This window comes from Diadema setosum, chromosome 15, assembly GCF_964275005.1.
Source record: "Diadema setosum chromosome 15, eeDiaSeto1, whole genome shotgun sequence".
Lineage (NCBI taxonomy): Eukaryota > Metazoa > Echinodermata > Echinoidea > Diadematoida > Diadematidae > Diadema > Diadema setosum.
The window spans coordinates 33,993,187-34,014,019 of NC_092699.1; the positions used below are offsets into that span (position 1 = coordinate 33,993,187).

Genomic DNA, 20,833 nt, shown 5'->3' on the forward strand with positions numbered 1-20,833 from the left:
CTCACACATTTCAGAAATGTAGCAGTGTAATTCAGTTACATTGTACAATACCGCTTGCTTGCGAGTTCACCTGTGTATAATCTATGCATGCCATCTTCTTTTATTGTGCTTTCTTGAGACCCAACTCATGCATTCTTATGGTGACCCTGCCATGTCATCACCCTTGTTCATTGCAATTTGTTATAAATTTCAAAAATATTCTTATTCTTCATCCCAGTTATCATAAATTCTGAAACTCTCGTCCTCAGTATAACTAATTTTTGGTTGTTCAAATGTAAAAAACTGAAAATCATCCAGAGGTCTCCTTTAACTTTTTGTGAGATAATTAGAAACCATTTACATGAAATATTACAGAGTATACAATTCTAAGAGGAGATAAAACTGTATTTGATGGAAATCGTGACTGAGATATCCAAAACCAAAAACAAAGTAAAAACAAAGTAGTCCAAATAAAAGGTGGGTCCCACCTTTTATTAAGAAACTTGTGTTTGGATATCTCAGCCATTTTAAAATTGATATTTATCCAAAAAAAAAAACTGTATTTCCTCTTAGCACTGGATGCTTTTTAATATTTCCTGTAAATGGTTTCTAATCATCTCAAGAAAAAAAAATTAGAACCTGCAAAATCCATCTCAACAAAAATTATACCATCCCTTTAATCTGCCCCTGTATTTGATCGACAAATATCAGGGCCAATTCTAAAAATTCCTTTCAGTCTATTAACTACTGTAATGCAACTTGGAGTGCAAATTCACTTTTAAATCATGGTTTTCTCTAAATGTATGACCTTAAAAATCAATCTGTTTGTTCTTTAAACACACATGCACATATTGCACCAGTTTTGCACTTCACTGGACAGCAGCCATGGAAATCAAATTATAGTGACATGCTCAGCCAACACACATGCTTTTTTTTTAAATTTCATGTTTATTTACCTCCACGACAGATGAATTACAAATTAGTACAAAACATTATGTGTACGTCAACAGGCATACTACTGGAGAAGATCTGTCAACTCATAAATAGAAGCCAGCAAAATAAGAAAGCAAAGTAAAAGACAAATTCAGGACTGTTTTCATTGCATCAAAACTACACAATCTGTTGACCTATCCAGTGCTGACTTGCAGAACGTTTAGTTGTGTGATGATTGTATGGAGGCACAGTAATGTCAATTGATCTGTTTGCAGCTTCCTAAGTGCAACAGCTGACAGTTTTTCCCTTTGGGATATCAACTACATGTACAACAAAAATTTGTGTATCATGTTTGATTCTTTGCTCTAGAGTTTCTCCATCAGCTGCTGTGTGATGGTGAGTACAGTGATTGCAAAACAAAGGGTGGCAAGCCGGGGCTGCCAACATTCTAAAATCCATAAGTAGGGAGATACCTGTGTTTGGAATGAATCTCTTAACGGACAGATATGAATCCCAGTTAAGGAAGATTTTTGCATTCTTTCGCCAGGACATTAAGAGTTTGAGGTTTCGGGAAGCGTCCTGGGGTCATGCTCGAGTGCTCATAAAGGAAGCAAACCATACCGCATGCCATGCCATGCCAGATTGAGAGCATTCAAGCGCTCTCTTTGGAGATAGCATACTTCCTGTGTCAATTTGGGAAATCAAATCTGAGGGGTCACACATTTTCGTTTCTGTAGCAACGGGGTCATTCATCTCACATACTAGCATAACATACCGGTGTCCCTCTTAAAGAGAATCGACTCTTCGTAAAATGATGTAGTGTTAACTACACACAATCTTCTCCAACTTCTGGTACTTTTGGACCATTTTGCACTCGAGAACTCTCTGGCACAGTATGGTATGGTATGCTTTAGGAGCACATTCGGAAGTGGTCCACCTTTTGGCATGGTACAGCACGGCACAGGAGAAACAAAAACTTTGATACTTAAACTACTTTCAGTCTAGATTTTAAAGTCTTAAAGTGTTTTGCAATCCCAAACATCTCAATTTTCTAGAAGCAAGTTACAATGAAGTGTTTCAACTGTCAGCCAATGTGTATTATATGACTGTGGTTGTAAGGATATCAAAATTTGGTAAGACTGTAAGATTCCATAACTTTCTCAGTTCACATCCCATCCTGCAAGTCTTGACTTTATCCTCTTCCTTCAAGACCTGTTGAACATAGAGCAAACATGGAACACTAACCGTAACCCTTCATGCTGGAAAAGTGCGATAGTGCAATGACCTTTTCAGAAGTCTCTGCCGTAGTGACAGTCAAACAATTATTGACTGCTTGGTACACAGACAAGTTGCGACATCAAACTCTCGGTAACGGATGGTCATGGTCAATGCAAGGTTAGCAAATCTACCACAGTTCTGTACCTGAGACCAAATCCTTCACAAATAGATGTTCATGTTTGGTATGTAGTACAGCGCTTCTCCATCCGTGCCACACACCAGCTGGGGGCCTTCGACGTCCAGAGAATTGACCGGATTGACATTGGAAGGCAGGACGTGGTTGATCTCGAGCTGACCGCTGGCCGAGTCACTGTTCAACCATGGGCTCGATGTCTCTCCATCCACAGAGGGCGCACTTTTGGTTGGCATGCGCCGCAGAAGATTGCTTGAAGCACCAGGCCCTAAAATAATGATAATGTTTCGCATATCATATCATCATTATCATCAGCACTGATATGATCATCATCATCATCTTTAAGGACAAGTTCACCTTCATAGACATGTGGATTGAGTGAATGCAGCAATATTAATAGAACACAACAGCAAGAGTTTGAGGAAAATCGGACAATCCGTTTAAAAGTTATGAATTTTTGAAGTTTCTGCTTAGTCACTGCTGGATGAGAAGACTACTACAGCTTGTGATGTCACATGTGTAAAACGATATAAAGAAAGTATAAGGAAAATTCAACATATTTTCACTTTTCTTGCATGATAAAAGAATACTTGACTTCCCTCTTTCCAAAGGCAAGGATTACCCTTAACATTCGTCAGTGACGAGTCGAGAAAATATGCACTTTTTTCAAAAAGTACAATTTTGTGAAATTCTCTTTATATTTTCCTTATATCATTGTATGCATGTGACATCACACACTCTAGTAGTCTTGACATCCAGCAGTGACTGTGCAGATACTTTAAAAAATCATAACTTTTGAACGGATTGTCCGATTTTTCCCAAACTTTAACTGATGTGTCCTACAAATAATGCTGCATTCACTCAATCCACATCAAGGTGGACTTGTCCTTTAATCATAATGACACCATAAGCAATGAGCACTGGGTAAAGAAATAATTATGCTATGTTCAATATGCAGATTTTCAAATTACATCCATGTTAAAGAATGCTATCTTTCAAAAAAAAAAAAAAACAGAGCAGATATGCAACAAGAGACCCGCGGGTCTAGCGCTCACCTGAGTATCGCAAGTTCACCTTTCACGCAGTCACTAATCTAAATTATTCACAGCTCTACTAAAATTTGACCAGGCATTCTCAAGTAGAAGATGAAAATGTACAATAAAAAAAAGGGCCCAAATTTTTTAAGATTCCTTAATTTGGGGAGATTGGGGGCCCTTGGGGCCCCCTGGGTGGGGCATGGTGCCCATTTTGATAAATTGAGATCCTGACCCCCTAGGGATGGTACCTGCCAAGTTTGACAAAAATCCATCATGAGGTTTTCAGGAAGAAGATGAAAATGTACAATTCAGGCCCCCATTTGGACCCCCCCCCCCCCCCCCGCCCCCAAGAGGGGCACCCCTGGATCTGCTATGAACAAACTTGAAACTACAGTCATTAATGTACTCACTCATAGTATTATCTTAGTTCTATAACTTCTGATTCTAGAGAAGATTTTTAAAGATTTCTTCATTTTGGGGGGTTTGGGGCCCGCTGGGGGCCTCCTGGGTGGGGCATGGTGCCCATTTTAACAAATTAAGATCCTAACCCCCTAGGGATGCTACCTGCCAAGTTTGGTGAAAATGGGTCATGGGGTTCTCAAGAAGAAGATGAAAATGTACAACTTAGGCCCCATTAGGACCCCTCCCCACCCCCCTCCCCTGGGTCCCAAGGGGGGCAGCCCTGATTCTGCCATGAACAAACTTGAAACTACAGTCATCAATGCACTAACTCATAGTATTAACTTAGCTCTATCACTTCTGGTTCTAGAGAAGAAGATTTTTACAGATTCCTTAATTTTGGGGGGTTTGGGCCCCCCTGGGGGCCCCCTGGGTGGGGCATGGTGCCCATTTTAACAAATTGAGTTCCTAACCCCCTAGGGATGCTACCTGCCAAGTTTGATGGAAATCAGTCTTGGGGTTTTCAAGAAGAAGATGAAAATGTAAAAAGTTTACGCACGACGGACGACGGACGACGGACGCCGGACGACGCACGACGCACGCCGGACGCCGGACGAAGGGCGATCGCAATAGCTCACTTGAGCCTTTGGCTCAGGTGAGCTAATAAAAACCAAGAGACCCGCGGGTCTAGCGCTCATCTGAGTATCGCAAGTTCACCTTTCACGCAGTCACTAATCTAAATTATTCACAGCTCTACCAAAATTTGACCAGGCATTCTCAAGTAGAAGATGAAAATGTACAATAAGGGCCCACATTTTTTAAGATTCCTTAATTTGGGGGGAGTGGGGACCCCTGGGGCTCTCTGGGTGGGGCATGGTGCTCATTTTGATAAATTGAGATCCTGACCCCCTAGGGATGCTACTTGCCAAGTTTGACGAAAATCCATCGTGAGGTTTTCAGGAAGAAGATGAAAATATACATTTCAGGCCCCCATTTGGACCTTCCCAACCACCCCCCCCCCCCCACCCCTGCTCCCAAGAGGGGCACCCCTGGATCTCCTATGAACAAACTTGAAACTACAGTCATTAATGTACTCACTCATAGTATTATCTTACCTCTATAACTTCTGATTCTAGAGAAGATTTTTAAAGATTCCTTCATTTTGGGGGTGTGGGCCCCCCTGGGGGCCCCCTGGGTGGCGCATGGTGCCCATTTTAACAAATTGAGATCCTAACCCCTTAGGGATGCTACCTGCCAAGTTTGGTGAAAATGGGTCATGGGGTTCTCCAGAAGAAGATAAAAATGTACAATTTAGGCCCCATTAGGACCCCTCCTCACCACCCTCCCGTGGGTGCCAAGGGGGCACCCCTGATTCTGCCATGAACAAACTTGAAACTACAGTCATTAATGTACTAACTCATAGCATTAACTTAGCTCTATCACTTCTGGTTCTAGAGAAGAAGATTTTTACAGATTCCTTAATTTGGGGGGGGGGGGGGGGTTGGGGCCCTCTGGGGGCCCCCTGGGTGGGGCATGGTGCCCATTTTAACAAATTGAGTTCCTAACCCCCTAGGGATGCTACCTGCCAAGTTTGGTGAAAATGGGTCATGGGGTTCTCCAGAAGAAGATAAAAATGTACAATTTAGGCCCCATTATGACCCCTCCTCACCCCCCTCCCGTGGGTGCCAAGGGGGCACCCCTGATTCTGCCATGAACAAACTTGAAACTACAGTCATTAATGTACTAACTCATAGCATTAACTTAGCTCTATCACTTCTGGTTCTAGAGAAGAAGATTTTTACAGATTCCTTAATTTGGGGGGGGGGGGGGGGTTGGGGCCCTCTGGGGGCCCCCTGGGTGGGGCATGGTGCCCATTTTAACAAATTGAGTTCCTAACCCCCTAGGGATGCTACCTGCCAAGTTTGGTGAAAATGGGTCATGGGGTTCTTAAGAAGAAGATGAAAATGTACAATTTAGGCCCCATTAGAACCCCTCCCCACCCTCCTCCCCTGGGTCCCAAGGGGGGCACCCCTGATTTTGCCATGAACAAACTTGAAACTACAGTCATCAATGTACTAACTCATAGTATTAACTTAGCTCTATCACTTCTGGTTCTAGAGAAGAAGATTTTTACAGATTCCTTAATTTTGGGGGGTTTGGGCCCCCCTGGGGGCCCCCTGGGTGGGGCATGGTGCCCATTTTAACAAATTGAGTTCCTAACCCCCTAGGGATGCTACCTGCCAAGTTTGATGAAAATCGGTCTTGGGGTTTTCAAGAGGAAGATGAAAATGTAAAAAGTTTACGCACGACGTACGACGCACGACGGACGCCAGACGAAGGGCGATCGCAAAAGCTCACTTGAGCCTTTGGCTCAGGTGAACTAAAAAAAAAAGAAGCCATTGACAATCAGCAGTACTTGCAACACTTATGAAAAAATTTGAGAAAGTGGGAAAAAGAAATAAGTTTTTACTTTCAAAACATTTCATTCGTGTTGCCCTATTAGCATCATTCATCTTACAGAATACCTTCTTTTATCTTCTGGCAAGTGTAAGTGTCGAGCACTTAAAGGACATGAAATACAAAAGAATTGCACAGGTGAACTTCTCTTTTTGTTTTGTAAATATCCGGCTATTTACGATGCCCTGCCATGGTAGACATATTCAAGGCATGCCCTCGTTGCCCATTTACTAGACGACAGTGATGCATAAGACAATTAGTTATCGGCCAACGAGGGCAGTATGTCATCAGCAGAGCACGTTTTAGGCTAATTTGTATTCATAGTAGGCTGCTGGGCATGACCCGGCATAAAGGAGTAGATATAGATAACAAAGACCATCCAGCGAGCTATTCCATCCACGAATTGCCTTTTCATGCTCTAATATGACTCTATTGATGACACAAATAGTTAACAATGCCCAGGCATTTGAACTGAATTAGACAGATCCATTATACCTCAACTTGCATGTTCCTTGCACTGCAAAGGAAAGTAAAAGGATCTCCAAGTTAGATCTATTTCAGATCAGATTTTGACTGAAGAGAGTTTGCAGTGGGATGTACTATTCATCATAATTGGATGTTCCTAACAAAATAAAGATACGAGTCAGAATTCATCATTGTTGATCAAAAACATTTATAGGCCTACCTTTTATGAATTTTCATGGGTTTTGTGATGCATGGTCACAATTGCTACAATCTCTGTATTTTGATGCACTTGATTAGTGTTTTTCTTTGCACCCTTTATATGCCAAGGCACTTAGCTTAATGCACTCAGCTTAAAGGAATTGTATAGTTTTGGTTGCTACTTAACTTCACTAACATTTTTGTGAGATGAGAAACCTCTCATGGAATATGAAAGAGCATGTAATCCAAAGAGGAAAGAAATGTTTACTTGATGAAAATCGGTTTTGAAATGGCCGAGGTACCCAAAACAGAGCAATCCTAATAAAAGTTGTGACCCACCTTTTATTACAATCGCTTTGTTTTACTTTGTTTTTGGATATCTCAAACATTCCAAAACCTATTTTCATCGAATAAACTTTGAATTCCTCTTAGAATGGTGTGCTCTATCCTATTTCACAAGTGTTTTCTTGATATCTCACAAAAAGTTAAAAGCCCAATCCTCATCTCCACCAATACTATCCATCCCTTTAAACTTGCACAGCTTTTTATCAGCATTCAGTTTATCCCTCTAAACTCGCCCTAGTTGTAAATGTGGCATGCCAACTCTGATGTAGCAATGTGCCCGAGTCTGACAGGAAGGCCATGGTGATACAATAGATTACCTCTGACATGCAAAGTTTGCATATTCTGCTCAATCGCACAAACCTGCCCAAACGTTTCTCGTAATCCTATTCCTGTCACATGTAGCTTGCATTTTACGTGGCGACTGAATGCCAAACTGTGCCGTCTGTTGTCCACAGCCTGATAGTCCCCGTAGATAACCTCTGACAATCTCAGAATGTTGTATCGAGTGGGTTAATTCATTATACTGTAGCTCTACAGTTTGGAAATATCTCAAACTATCAACTCTACGGAGGTAGCGAGATTTCCTCTGCGTTTGAGTCACGTATCATCTTACCTGTGGGAGTGTTGATGTTGCGAAATGCTGCACTACTCTGACCCTTCGTGGCGTCCCAGTGAAGGACTGTTCCATCGTCGGAACAGGTGAAGAGGTTGTTTGGGTTGGTAGGATGGAATTTGACTTCCCATACTGAACGAGGTGAACAAAAAAATATAATGTGTTACAAGAGGTTTTTTTTCATTTCCATCCAACAAAAAGTAATGCATAAAACATATTATACAACTGACAATTCATATTGTTAACAATTTGTACGAAGTACAGTCATAAAACATGATACAACATATACATTTACAGTGCATGAACACACGTTTATTTACATACCCCAAAGAGGGCAGGTGTTATTGAGCAGTTTGGCACTCTGGGGCAGTTTGGTTAGGCTGAGGGCGATTATCAAATTGATGACCCCAATTTAACCAAATCAGAATCAAGGATTCATCAAATAGGACCTTGATTATCCGGCCATCGATTATCCGGATTCTCTGTTACCCAGATGTCAACTAGTTGACGTTTTTTGTTAATGTTTTCGTGTATTATCAGTGCCAAATCTCAATCAAAACAAACACATGATCAACCATTATTGTGCAAATACACAAAGGGACATATTCCAATCATCGCAGTGGACTGTAGCTTTTAAGTCAGTTCGTGAGACAATGTCAGAGACTGGTGCCACACTTGTCATTGGCACTGAGTGCACAGGAGTGGTAACAGTACAATGCAGCGGCAGTATTTGACAAGTCACAATATTGATTTCCTTGTCGATCAATATCAACCAATGAAACAATACATGAAGGGATATTTTACTTGTATTTCGTTTCATTTCTGTATTAATTTCTCAAGTATGAAACATGACAATGCTATGCCGATAATCACAATATTAGTGAATTGGTACTAACATAGACATACCTCTAGCATGATATGCTAGAAAGTGCTGTATTTGAGCATATCTCTCTTATCCAGCTACATCGATTATCTGGACGTCCGCCGGTCCAGATATGGCCGGACAATCGAGGTCCTACTGTATATAAATAACTCTATGGAGAATTGTCATACCCAAGAGGAACCATGTTTAAATATTACAGAGATTATCTCCACTCTTACCATGACTCTGGTGCACATCAAAGAGGGTGACTGGTAGCTGTTCCTTTCTCATGTCCCAGATATTGAGGATGCCATTTTGTCCCCCCGTCGCCACCAGGTGAGGTTGGGTCGGGTGCCGGTCTACGCAGTGAAGGGGTACCTTCTCGCCAGATCTGCAAAAAAAGTGCAGTTGTTTTCCAACGTTGACCATGGTCATGTGAGCACATTTTCATGAGAAATTTATAGTTCTTATCTGTTTGAACATTTACCTCAACAGTCATTTAAGATCACCCTGAACAAAAAAAAAATAAAAAAATAAAAAAATAAATAAAAATGCCTAAAGCTTCCTTCATCTTCGGCAAGATGACTGTGTGCCTCACTGACATCTTGTTGATTCTCATCATCCTATGATGACTGGGGGGGGGGGGGGGGGAGGAGGGGAGGGCAACAATAGATGCAGCAATAGCCTGTTCCCATACAATCAAATCTCTCACATCTCTCAAGGCCCTAACGTACCATGTGATCAACTACAATTTCTCTGGTGAAGTCATTCACTATCCCAGTGATTGGTGGGTATCTGTTGTTATGTGAAATTACAAATGAAGTCTTACAATGTGCACTGGTCTACAATAAAAGAGTTTAATGGACACAATTTTAAACTTTGCTGAGTCTTATAATGGACATCAAGGGGCTAGCATACTAGCGACAAAATTTCTGATTCTTTTTTTGTTCTTGTTGTTGCAAGATACACTGTGCATGTCACTAGTTCCTAAAGAACTCTCCAATATGTGCAATTAATTGTGCATTATTTGTATCAATTATATCCAAACCTGAATGTCCAGCAAGCTTGGACAAGTTATTTGGTAGCAGAAACATCTTCTTGCTGTTGGTTTGTCTTGTTTTGTTTCATTGGTTTTTTTTTCCACAAATTCTGCATATCATTTGATCATAATGAGTAAACTGGTCCACTGCAAACCAAACTTCTGTTCAAAGGCAGACACGAAGCCACACTCACATGATGAAGAACCTCGTCGGTTGAGAGCCAGGCTGCCGCAGGTCCCATATCTTGAGCTGACCAGCAGAGTTGACCGTGATGACCTCATGCTGTTTAAGGTGCGCCAAAGCATTGATACTGCAGCTGTCAGCCTCATCTATGTACAGATTCAAAGGATAAGGAGAGGGTAAAAAGTGACTGGCACACCAGTATTGCTGGTAGAATTCACACAGCTATGTTTACTTGTATGCTACCGTCAGGAACTGCAAAAAAAGAGCAGGATCACTTCCCAATCTTTTGCCAGCAACATTGATGGTTTGTCACAATAAATCACTCAATGTATAGTACAGCCAAGGAGGTTCAAGAGAATGGAGTTACAGGTGTCGTATTTCCTTTGAAGTCACGTTCGATGCCGCCACTCGAAAGTATTTGAAGCATATGGCAAACTGGATCTGCAGCGCAGATAGGAAGACAATTGACTCATGTCTCATTGCATAATCATCAGCCATTTTCTAATGAAAATATGTCTTTGTGATGGTAATTACTTTTCGCCATCCCTACTTATAAAAGATAGGTGGTATATAATGGTAAAGACACGGGGATGCGCGAATAGAAATTGCGCAAAAAATGATGAAATGAAAATGAAAATTACTCGACTGGCTGTGCCCGGCCACTAATCTGATATTATTCTATTAATATAGAATTATACTCGAAGATTATTCCCTATCAGTTTTATTTGGAGGAACTAAGTGGAAAAGTGATAAAACCGGCTTTCCGGGAGGGTACAGTTTTAAACGCTTTCACATGATAGAGGTCTGATTTACACTTTTGCACATATTTCTTGAAGGGATTGACCTTTGTTTAATGAGCTTTATCATTAAGTGAGATTTCATTTCATTTGATAGATAAACAAGCAAAATATAGCCAACATTAAGTTAACGTTCAAAATGAATCTTCAGATTGCTCAGCAAGACGGCAGCATCAAACCCCGCCACCAAAAGCACAGATGCACCTGTGGAATTCTTTTGTACATCAATAGAAAAGTGACAACTGTTTGAATAATTACAGCCAGTTGGAACTCAACCTCTTTAACCTCCTTGGTACAGCAGTATGGTGCTGACCCCTAATGTACTCAGTGACCCCGTTTACAGTGCGGGGCCGGGCTCGGCCGCGGCTTGGCCGCGGCCGAGCCTCGCAATTTTGTCCGTTTACACTGCTGGGCTCGGCCGCGCTTTTGATTCAAACCTTTCAACATTTTGTCGTAGTGGCGCTCTGCTTGTAAACAAACGCAATTTGGTATTGTCTGGTTTTCAGACCCTTTGCCAAATGAATTCCGTGGCGACGAAGTCGCCGTTCGGGCAAAGGCCTTTGCCGAAGGAAAAAAATCCTTTGCAGGACAAAACCACCTTAAACTATACTAGTTTTCGACGTTGAGGGGGTTAATATCCTGAATAGCGAAAGATACAGGCAGAGGGTTTGGAAGCCAGACTAAAATTGGCCGCGCAATTGGCCGCGCATTTGGCCCAGTTTGCGTTTACACCAAGAAGAGGCCGGGCTCGGCCGCGGCCGAGACCACCTCCAGAGCGAGGCCAAATGCGAGGCCAATTTTGGCCTCGCATTTGGCCTTTTGCGCGTTTACACTGAAGCGGAGCTGGGCTCGGCCGCGGCTCGGCCGCGGCTCGGCCGCGGCCGAGCCTCGCACTGTAAACGGGGTCAGTGACAACCACAATGTCAGTCTATACCTACGTACTATGCAGCCGATGCTTTATCATTCATAGTGGACCTGATTATTAAAAGCATTGAAAGTATGCTTATTGTTAAAAAGGGCAGACAGACCGAAGTTGTGTATGGATATACCTAATGAATTATGTAAATGTCATTAGTCATTTCTGGGATTTCTTGTGACAGAAATCTTAGCCACACTATACATATCTCATTGGTATGCATTTTTAAAGCAAAACAAGCATAACTCTACCTTAGCCTAGCAGTCCCTTCCAACTGAGAGAAAATGCAATCAACAAAATCTGAGAAAGTTAATTTTTAAACTATCCCCTACCACAAATATTTCACAATTTCCTACACTCAACAAAAGAAGTAAATACATGAATAAGAAATATTTTGACCCATTCCAGCTGCCATCTATAGCATAGACCTACCAAGAGTTCTGATTGGTTGACGTTGGTCCAATCGCAAGACAATTATCCTGCCGTCTTCCCCACACGTTGCCACATCTGTGCCGTTGACAGACACACAGGTACAAGAGCAACCCTCTGTCTGGTGATGATGGATGCCTTCCCATCTTTGGAATTCAACCAGCTCCTTCAAAAAACACAAACAAAACAAAATAAAACACATACTGTAAAAGCCATTGTTCTTGCAACAGGGTAATTTCCATGAATTACTTTTGGGTCACGAATTTGACAACAAATACAAATATCGCAACCTGATGCACTGGCAGAGTGAACAGACAGGCGTAAGAGCACTATATGATAGTCTTGGTGTCAAAATGTGAAAACAACATCTCGCAAAAATGTGCGACCTCTTCATTCACAAAAATATCTGTATTTAACAGCTTTTACAATACCCCCTGCAAAAAAAAAAAAAGGGGGGGTGGGAGAGATAGCATGATGGCAAAGAAACACATGTAAGGGCTGTTTTTGGTTGTTGTTGTTTTTTTTATCAAACAAACCCCCTTCACACCCGAAGATGTTACATCGCAACTCGTAGAAGGTGAGTCCGGAGAATACTCAGGCTGGTGTCAAAGAGAAATGCGTGTTGTAGCAAAATCAGTCCGTCCTCAACAGGTGAAAATGAGTATTTCCACACTGGATCATTTAGACTGTAGAAGTATCAACTTGATAAAAGAACATTCTTAAGAAGGAATGTCAACATTTTTGGTCAAAACTGGGAAACAACACAGCCTGAGAGCATTGAGAGGCCCAGGCACACTGGAATCACATACAAGCAGAGATAATAACTTCATCTAACTTAATTGCAAATCATTAACACCATGTTCTACATGTGATGATAATGGAGCAGACATCCAAACCTCAAAGAAGGATCATTCTGATGTCAAATGATACAGCATATGTCATTATAATCATGGATACAGGTTGACATCTGGTAACTTTGCCTGCATACTTTTTAAGTTCAATCCAGAGCATTCACATGACACTGCACTATCTTTTTTTTTCCTTTTTTTTTAACTTACTTGTTTAGATTTGCTGCATCTGTAAGCTTGGACTGTTCCAGTAGAAGATGATGCCACAAACACATCCTGGCTAGCAAACTGAAAAAAGAAGAAATAATACTGGTAGCAATCAAATAATGAATACAGAACAGTTATGGAACAGAAATTTTCAAACATGTGACTGCCGAGCAAAAAACCCACAAAAAGGCACAGATCAGGATTCCCTAGAATGGATCAAAATATTCAGTTTACCTAAATCAAAGTTTAAAAGTTTGTCTTAACTGGGAGAGTACCCTGAGAGAGTAATCTTTTCTCTAACTATTGTTAAAATTCGGGAGCTCAAAGGAAACCGACACTCAGATGTTAATGTGGATTGAGTGAGAGCAGCAATATCAGTAGATCACGTCAGTGAAAGGTTGAGAAAAATTGGACAATCAATTCAAAAGTTAAGATTTTTTGAATTTCAGTGCCATCATCATGATCAAATGGGATGATAAGACTACTACTGTTTAAGATGTATTGTACATGCATGGACAACAATTTAAAGAAAATATACAAAGAATTCCACAAAATGTACATTTCCAAGAAAAGTACACATTCTATTGACTTGTTACTGACATCAATAGTTTTGGTTGAGACCTAATTTCAGGTTTCTAACATTTTGGGGTGAGACAATGAGAAACCTCTTATGAAACATGAAAGAGCATGTAATTCTATGAGGAATTCAACGTTTATTTGATGAAAATTGGTTTTGAAATAGCTGACATATCCAAAAAAGAGCAATTCTTATAAAGTGTGGGACCCACACTTTATTACGATCGCTTTGTTTTACTTTGTTTTTTGGATGTTTCAGTCATTCCAAACCCAATTTTCATCAAATAAGCTTTGAATTCCTCTTAAAATGGTATGCTCTGCACTATATCATAAGTGTTTTCTTGGCATCTCCCAAAAAGTTAAAAGCCCAATTCTCATCTCCACCAATACTGTACTATCCCTTTAAGGGTAAAAATATCTTCCCTTCTTTCTGAAAGAGGTTAAAGTCAAGTGCTCTTTCATTATGCTCAGAAAAGTGAAAATAAGATGATTAAATATTCTTTACATTTTCTTTTGGATATTGATATTATTTGTCTTACTGAATTTTGTCCACAGTTCAACAACATTCAATGCTTTCAATATTTAATTTACCAGGGTGAAAAACATAACAAATGGAAATTTCCATTTGTTATGTCTCATCCATTTCCAGTTGCCTACTAAGTGCGAGATTAAATACATTAATCAATTCTTTGGCATTAGACTGTCTAAAGTTTGTTACCTTATAACCATCAATTTGAGAGGTGATGTGAATATTTGAAGTACTCTGTAGTCATCCAATTAACCCTATTCTAACTGGGCTATTTGAGACCAAGTTTTTACTGGGGGGGGGGGGGGGGGGGGGGTGTCAATTTGACCCCCCTTCAGATCTCGGCCGCCGATCGCGCGATCGCCACAAAATTTTGCCTGAAGATAGAGCTGGATGTCAACTACAAGATTACATGGTCATACAATAGAAAAATTTTGATTTTATATTTTTTTAATAAATTAATTATGCAAATTAATGCATGAAATCATATTTTCACCTATAACTCCATCAAAAAGACAAAGACTGAAGGATTATTAAATTTTTGTGTCAGAGTTCCTCAAGACACATCAAACAATTTTCTAGTAAAAAATAGCGCAATCAAAATCATTTTCTTTAGTTTTTTATTGTTTTGTTAATTTCTTATGTATTTCATTGTTTTTTTCGATTTTTTTTTTTTTTTCTATTGTTTTTTTGCCAAAATTTGTGGAAGGCACTATTTCAAGCTTATCTACATTAGAATTGATTTATTTCAATGGTTAAAAATTGAAATAATCTAATTTATATCAATTAACAAAAAACACAGTTTGCATTGGATTTGCACACGAAATCATGAATTCGAGCGTTTTTCAGGTTGACATGCATATGCAAAACATTGCATAACTTCAGAACGGTGTACCCGGACGTCGCAAATTTGGTCTCAAAACATGCGGGAGACTCAAATGAAAAAAGTCATGAAACGACGCAGCAAAATCTTTGCGCGTTGCAGAATCGTGGCACGAAACGTCGAGGGGGGGTCAATTTGACCCCCCCCCCCAGTTAGAATAGGGTTAAGATGTGTTTATGAGTGTGTAAAATTTTGTGTGTGAAATGAAATGAAATGAAAATATGCTGCATACCTGAATGTCTGTGACATCACCAACATGTTTCAGCTGGCACAAGCACATGGGCTCAGTATCAGTTTCCCCGACCCCATCCAGAGTGCCAGTGTTCCTGCCTGCAGTCTGCTGGACGTACTCTTGTTGCCACGCAGGTCCTCTGTTCTGGTTTTCAGGCACTTTCCAAAAAGATAGCTTGTTAACCTGCAAAGAACATACATGTAATTCTGTGCATCATCATTACACTTTCACATACATGATTGTAAATCTAAATTAGGAATGCTATGGTGACTCACTGGTACTCCTCTGCTTTATATCGCATTATTCTCCACATACATAAGTCAACAGGCTGTTGCTGTTTACATTCAATTCAATTCACTTAAATCAAATTCTATTTCCGATATCACATTTTTGTGTTTTTGACACAATTTCACGGAAAACCAATGAACAATTTTACAATATCAATATCTAAACATGCATACATGTACACATGTATGAAACTATTGATTCACATAATTGTATTATTGGAAAAGAGAAGCCCATATACATAATAGCGCCGACCGTCACTTGTGTAAGATAAATGAGTCGACTCGCCGGAAGTGCCAGTGTGGCTCCTGCTCACGTGGCTGATGGCAGTCGCCTGGTCACTTCATGTTACATTGTAGCCTAATCTCATAGAACCATGGGGCCTGACACTAATAGTGGCGGATGGATCGGGGGGGGGGGGGGGGGGGGGGTGCACATCAGGCAAGCCCCCTGTAAAAACTATGAACTGGGTAATCCCGGAGCGCTGCACCAGACGAACAAGATAATTTCTCACTAAAAGGAGATACCTCATTAAAGTGACATACGATGTACACGTAATACCCCATTTTAATGAGAAAATATCTCAATTTATTGATATAAAAATATTTTTTGTGTGCCCTGCCTTTAATAGCCAGGGAAAGACCATGTGAAAATATTTTTATCTCACTAAAACGAGATACAATGTATCTCACTAAAATGACAATTGACATATACATGTACCTCATTAAAATGAGATATCTAATTTTAATGAGGTAATTATCTTATTGAAATTACATATCTCATTAAAATGACATAAAGATCTATCTCGTTTTTATGAGATTAAATTATTTTTCCCATGTCCCTTTTCAGGCTCTGTATCTTTTGCATAGTGACTGAGGTCATTAACTAAGAACTACAATGTATGCAGTTCCTACAGTGTACTCCCAACATTTAGATAGAGAGCCCATACACACACCAGCTGACAAACACATCTATAGGCAATTCTCAACCGGTCTTCTTTCAGCTTGCCAAAAAATGGAACCATTACAACTGTATTGATTGACATTGACATTGCATTTGAATCAGAATAGGAATCATGGGATAGACACCTGACACTAGTCAAAGTCTACGTATATTTAAAGGCCTAGTAGTTGGTCTGCAGCCTCTGAACAATTTTGTGCCCATTTGGAGCTCGGTGGAGGTTGGTGTTTACAATCTGTAAGTGCGACCAACCAGCCCAAACGCAAAGCGTTCCCACGTGCACAGTATAACAGTGACAATGTACAACCTGTACAAGGAGCATTCCATGGTTACGTGTAACCTACACCACAGGGCCATCTCAACAAGTTTACTATCCAAGTTAGTAGTTTGACAATATGACACAAATCCATGTCCATGCATTCCACTAGTACGATTATCACCATGATCACACACTGAATTGAGTCATGTTTATGGGTAACCCCGGGGCGCTCCTTGCACACAGTTAAATGTGACCCACTACAACAAAAGGATCCTAAAGTCACTGACGGCCGAGCCGAGAAAGTCAAGTTTGAAGACACAGCATCAAAATTGGTCAAAACAATCGGATTTCTATTTTTGGCATAATTCTGTACTCTAATGTTTTGTCTATCATCTGCCGAAATTTCGAAGCTAAATGATCAAAGGAAAGGCAAGAAATCAGTGTTTTTCTGGGCCATGATTTTCCAACTTTCAACGTAACAGAAACGTGTTCGAAGATTTGGACTTAGCGCCGCAGCTAGACTCCGCCCCTAGCAATGAGGGAGTGATCTTATTGGTCAGTGCGTGGCATCCTGATTACTGATTGGTCATGCATAGACCGCTGGCACTAAGCGTGAATGAACATCGCGGAGGTTGCTAGGCGCGTTGTACCTTCTATTGTCAAGCGGTGAAAACTGTCTCGCCTCCCCTTGACCATGAGAGCGTCGGAAGGATATTAAACTTTGAAGGCGTTTTTCTCCAAACTCTGATTTCCTCAACCACTTAGCATGCGCTAATAAAATCATCGATACCCAGTACTTTTATGAGTTGGGCTATACAGTATATGAAGTTTAAAGTAGAAGAGTAGACTAAGGGAATAATGTCATGCAATTTTCAGAAAATTGTCCTAACCCAATTTTCGGATCCTTTTGTTGTAGTGGGTCACAAATTCATACTGTGAGTGTAGGAGCCCCAACGCGATGCGTTGGGGCTGATCGCAGCTGTAATTCATGGGCAACACATTTTATTATCAGCAGCTAAAATTTAGTCTACAAAACTACAAATAAAAAGAGTTTACATTAACTATTAGCAGTTTACCCGTTCCTTACGGGAACCTGGTTTACCAGGTTCCCGTGGGAGCAACTGATATACGGGAACCTGGTTTACCAGGTTCCCAAAATGAAGACAAGGGTGCCTGCTTCAGTGACCTAAATCCATGTTTCTTTGTGTTAAAATGCTCAGAAAAGTGGGTTTGATAAAAAGATCAGAGTTTATTCTATCAGGATTTGTTCTCCTGCTGTTTAAAAAAGGGGGTTTTACAGTATTATACCTTTTCCTGATTTATGTAGTTTTTTGCTTGTTCTGCTGTAAACTCGTACGAACATGTACATAATGATCAAGGCTGAGATCAGTTAGAAATGTGGGTTCGCTGACCCCAGTCACCTCATTCAGGTACCTGGTTTTGCGTAGAACAAAGATTCTGAGAGCTCATCAGCGCACGCTACATTCATACCTCGCACCCGATCGATATTTCCATTGTTCACGGGCACATGATGTAGTTAACCGTAGAAAGGGGGACACAATGAACCGCTTGACTGCCTTCAAACAGCTGTATTACCAACCTGTGTGCCTCTCTGTCGACGGGCGAAAAGAATCTCGTTTGGGGGCATTAAAGGCACTCAGAGAATTGCGGAAGGAACGGGTTAAAGGGACTGTACAGTACTGGTTGAGGTAAGGATTCATGTTTTGAACATTCCTAAGTGAGATAATGAAAAGCCTCTTATGAAATATGAAAGAGCATGTAATTTTAAGAAGGATTCAACGTTTATTTGATGAAAATTGGTTTTCAAATGGCTGAGATATCCAAAAAAGTGCTAATAATAAAAGGCGACATGCCCCAACTTTATTAGTATCTCTTTGTTTCACCTTATTTTTGGATATCTCAGCCATTTCAAAACCGATTTTCATCGAATAAACTTTTGATACCCCTTAGAACTGCATGCTCTTTGACATCTCATAGAGTGGTTTCTGAATATCTCACAAAACATTAAAAGCTAAATCTTCACCTCGACCAGAACTGTACACACCCTTTAATAGTTAGTGTAGGCATAAGTTCTACAAGTACAACGAAAAGTACAAATTTACTACAAATACAATCGAAACAGAATAAATTTAACTCCACAATTACTAAGACTAAGAGTAAGACGTCTTCATGGTCTTGTAATTTAATACGACTAACCTGATTAAACAAGTAGCATTAACGTTAAACCGTTAGCAATGGTATAAAGACAAGTCAGCAATCAATCACCGAGTGACGCGCAGGGATGTCAAGTTCAAAAAAAATTTATGAGTGAGATTTTCATGACTCGGCATCTCGGCATGCGAATGTGCGCGCGAGCGAGGGTGTGGGGGGGGGGTTCCCCCCCCCCCTGGCCTCCCATGGTAGGGAGCTTTTTCAATTTTTAGCTCTTAAGTTAAATGGTGCGATCAGGTGCATATATACTTAAGTGACTATTTTTTACTTATTTTGAAAGACAAAAGGGAAATATACCTTCAATTGCAACTATCTTTTGAGCTATGCTCATCATTATAGGCCCAAGTTGCAGACTTCGCCCGATGCGTGAGAAAAATGGGTGCCATGCGTGAGATCGTGAGATGGCCCCTAAATGCTTGAGTCTCACGCAGAATGCGTGAGACTTGGTAGCTCTGCACGTGTGACGTGACCATCTGTATATGACCCTGCCTGAAGCGCAGTGAAGGATACTAACAGATGTCTTGAATCCTCTCTCTCTACACACACACCTTGCCATAGAAATTGAAAGATTGATTCAAATGACCACCAATCGATCAATGAACAGGCGCCGCGCCGGCCCAGACCTAACACTAACCAACAGTTACTAAAATTACCATACGGCAATACTACGTACGTTACTAGCATCGATGGATAAATTATAAGTAAAAAAATAAAAGTGACCTGGATTTTTTAGTCCAGCATGATCCAGGCCAGGGCCCAGGCATCCAAACGTCGACAGAATCTGGATCTCAATACAAAGGTTTAAAATTTCATCTAAGAGTCTAGGTCTAACAATGTTAGCCAGGTATGAAAATGAAGGCGCCAAGCAATAGAAATATCGAAACGCGCACCACCTTGGAGGCGGTTGAGCGTACTCTGTCTACACAAAATGTTGGCCATTTGTACACACTGCTATTCAATACAATAATACTACGAACAACATTTTGTTACTAGAACCATGACTCCAACAAAACACATACAATCAATTCACCTCATCATCCCAGCTTCCCGTCACAAATGTATCGGAAAATTGTATGCCTTTACATGGGGATGGCTGCCACCTTATTTTGCCGATTTTATGGGAAACGAATTTGACAATAACATCCATACTGTCACACACCGGTTCTCGCGGTACTTCAAAGGAGCAGTCGCGGATCTGGACATGCAGTAAACAGCTATAGATGGCGCACTTCACATTTTCTACACAAGTTGGTGGCAGGTGAGGAGATAATCTCTTCGATAGGCACTGCATCTCTGCTACTAGTTACCGTAGGCCTACTAGTATTTTATTCATTTATTTACTTATTTACTATTTATTCAGTATTCTTTACACAGGGCAGCCCCATCAATGGTTTATGCACTGCTATTCTTCCTTAATAATGATACTATAGCAAATTGATTATAATATTATTGTGGACTCACGAAGCGTTCATTCTGTACTCATGGAGCTATCATAATAGAATAAGACTGAAAAGGAAAGTTATGTTACAGCATAGCATCTTGGAACTTGGAACATAATGAACAAACGAGCAAGGAACGACAAACATAATATTATATGTCCTATACATACATGTAATGCCAATGTACTGTAAATGAACAAAGTGCAAGAAGCCAGGTGCTTGGAAAGATATTGGAAGATTCTTTCAAAGATACATCTTTTATAACCTTATAATTTTTGTTACTTAACTTCTTCCTTTTTAATTTCCTTTCTTTTAATCTTAT

General features: G+C 40.5%; 1 protein-coding gene across 1 annotated transcript; it reads right to left on the reverse strand.

Annotated features, from left to right (window-relative positions):
* Nucleotides 1–907: 907 nt before the first annotated feature.
* Nucleotides 908–20,236, reverse strand: LOC140238461 (nucleoporin Nup43-like). Its single transcript, XM_072318363.1, has 8 exons — nt 20,103–20,236; nt 15,337–15,519; nt 13,123–13,200; nt 12,068–12,230; nt 9,933–10,068; nt 8,939–9,090; nt 7,838–7,969; nt 908–2,591 (listed from the first exon to the last, which is right to left on the reverse strand). The coding sequence occupies exons 1-8, from the start codon at nt 20,217–20,219 to the stop codon at nt 2,350–2,352; spliced, it is 1,203 nt and encodes a 400-aa protein (XP_072174464.1). The 5' UTR covers nt 20,220–20,236; the 3' UTR covers nt 908–2,349.
* Nucleotides 20,237–20,833: the final 597 nt, after the last annotated feature.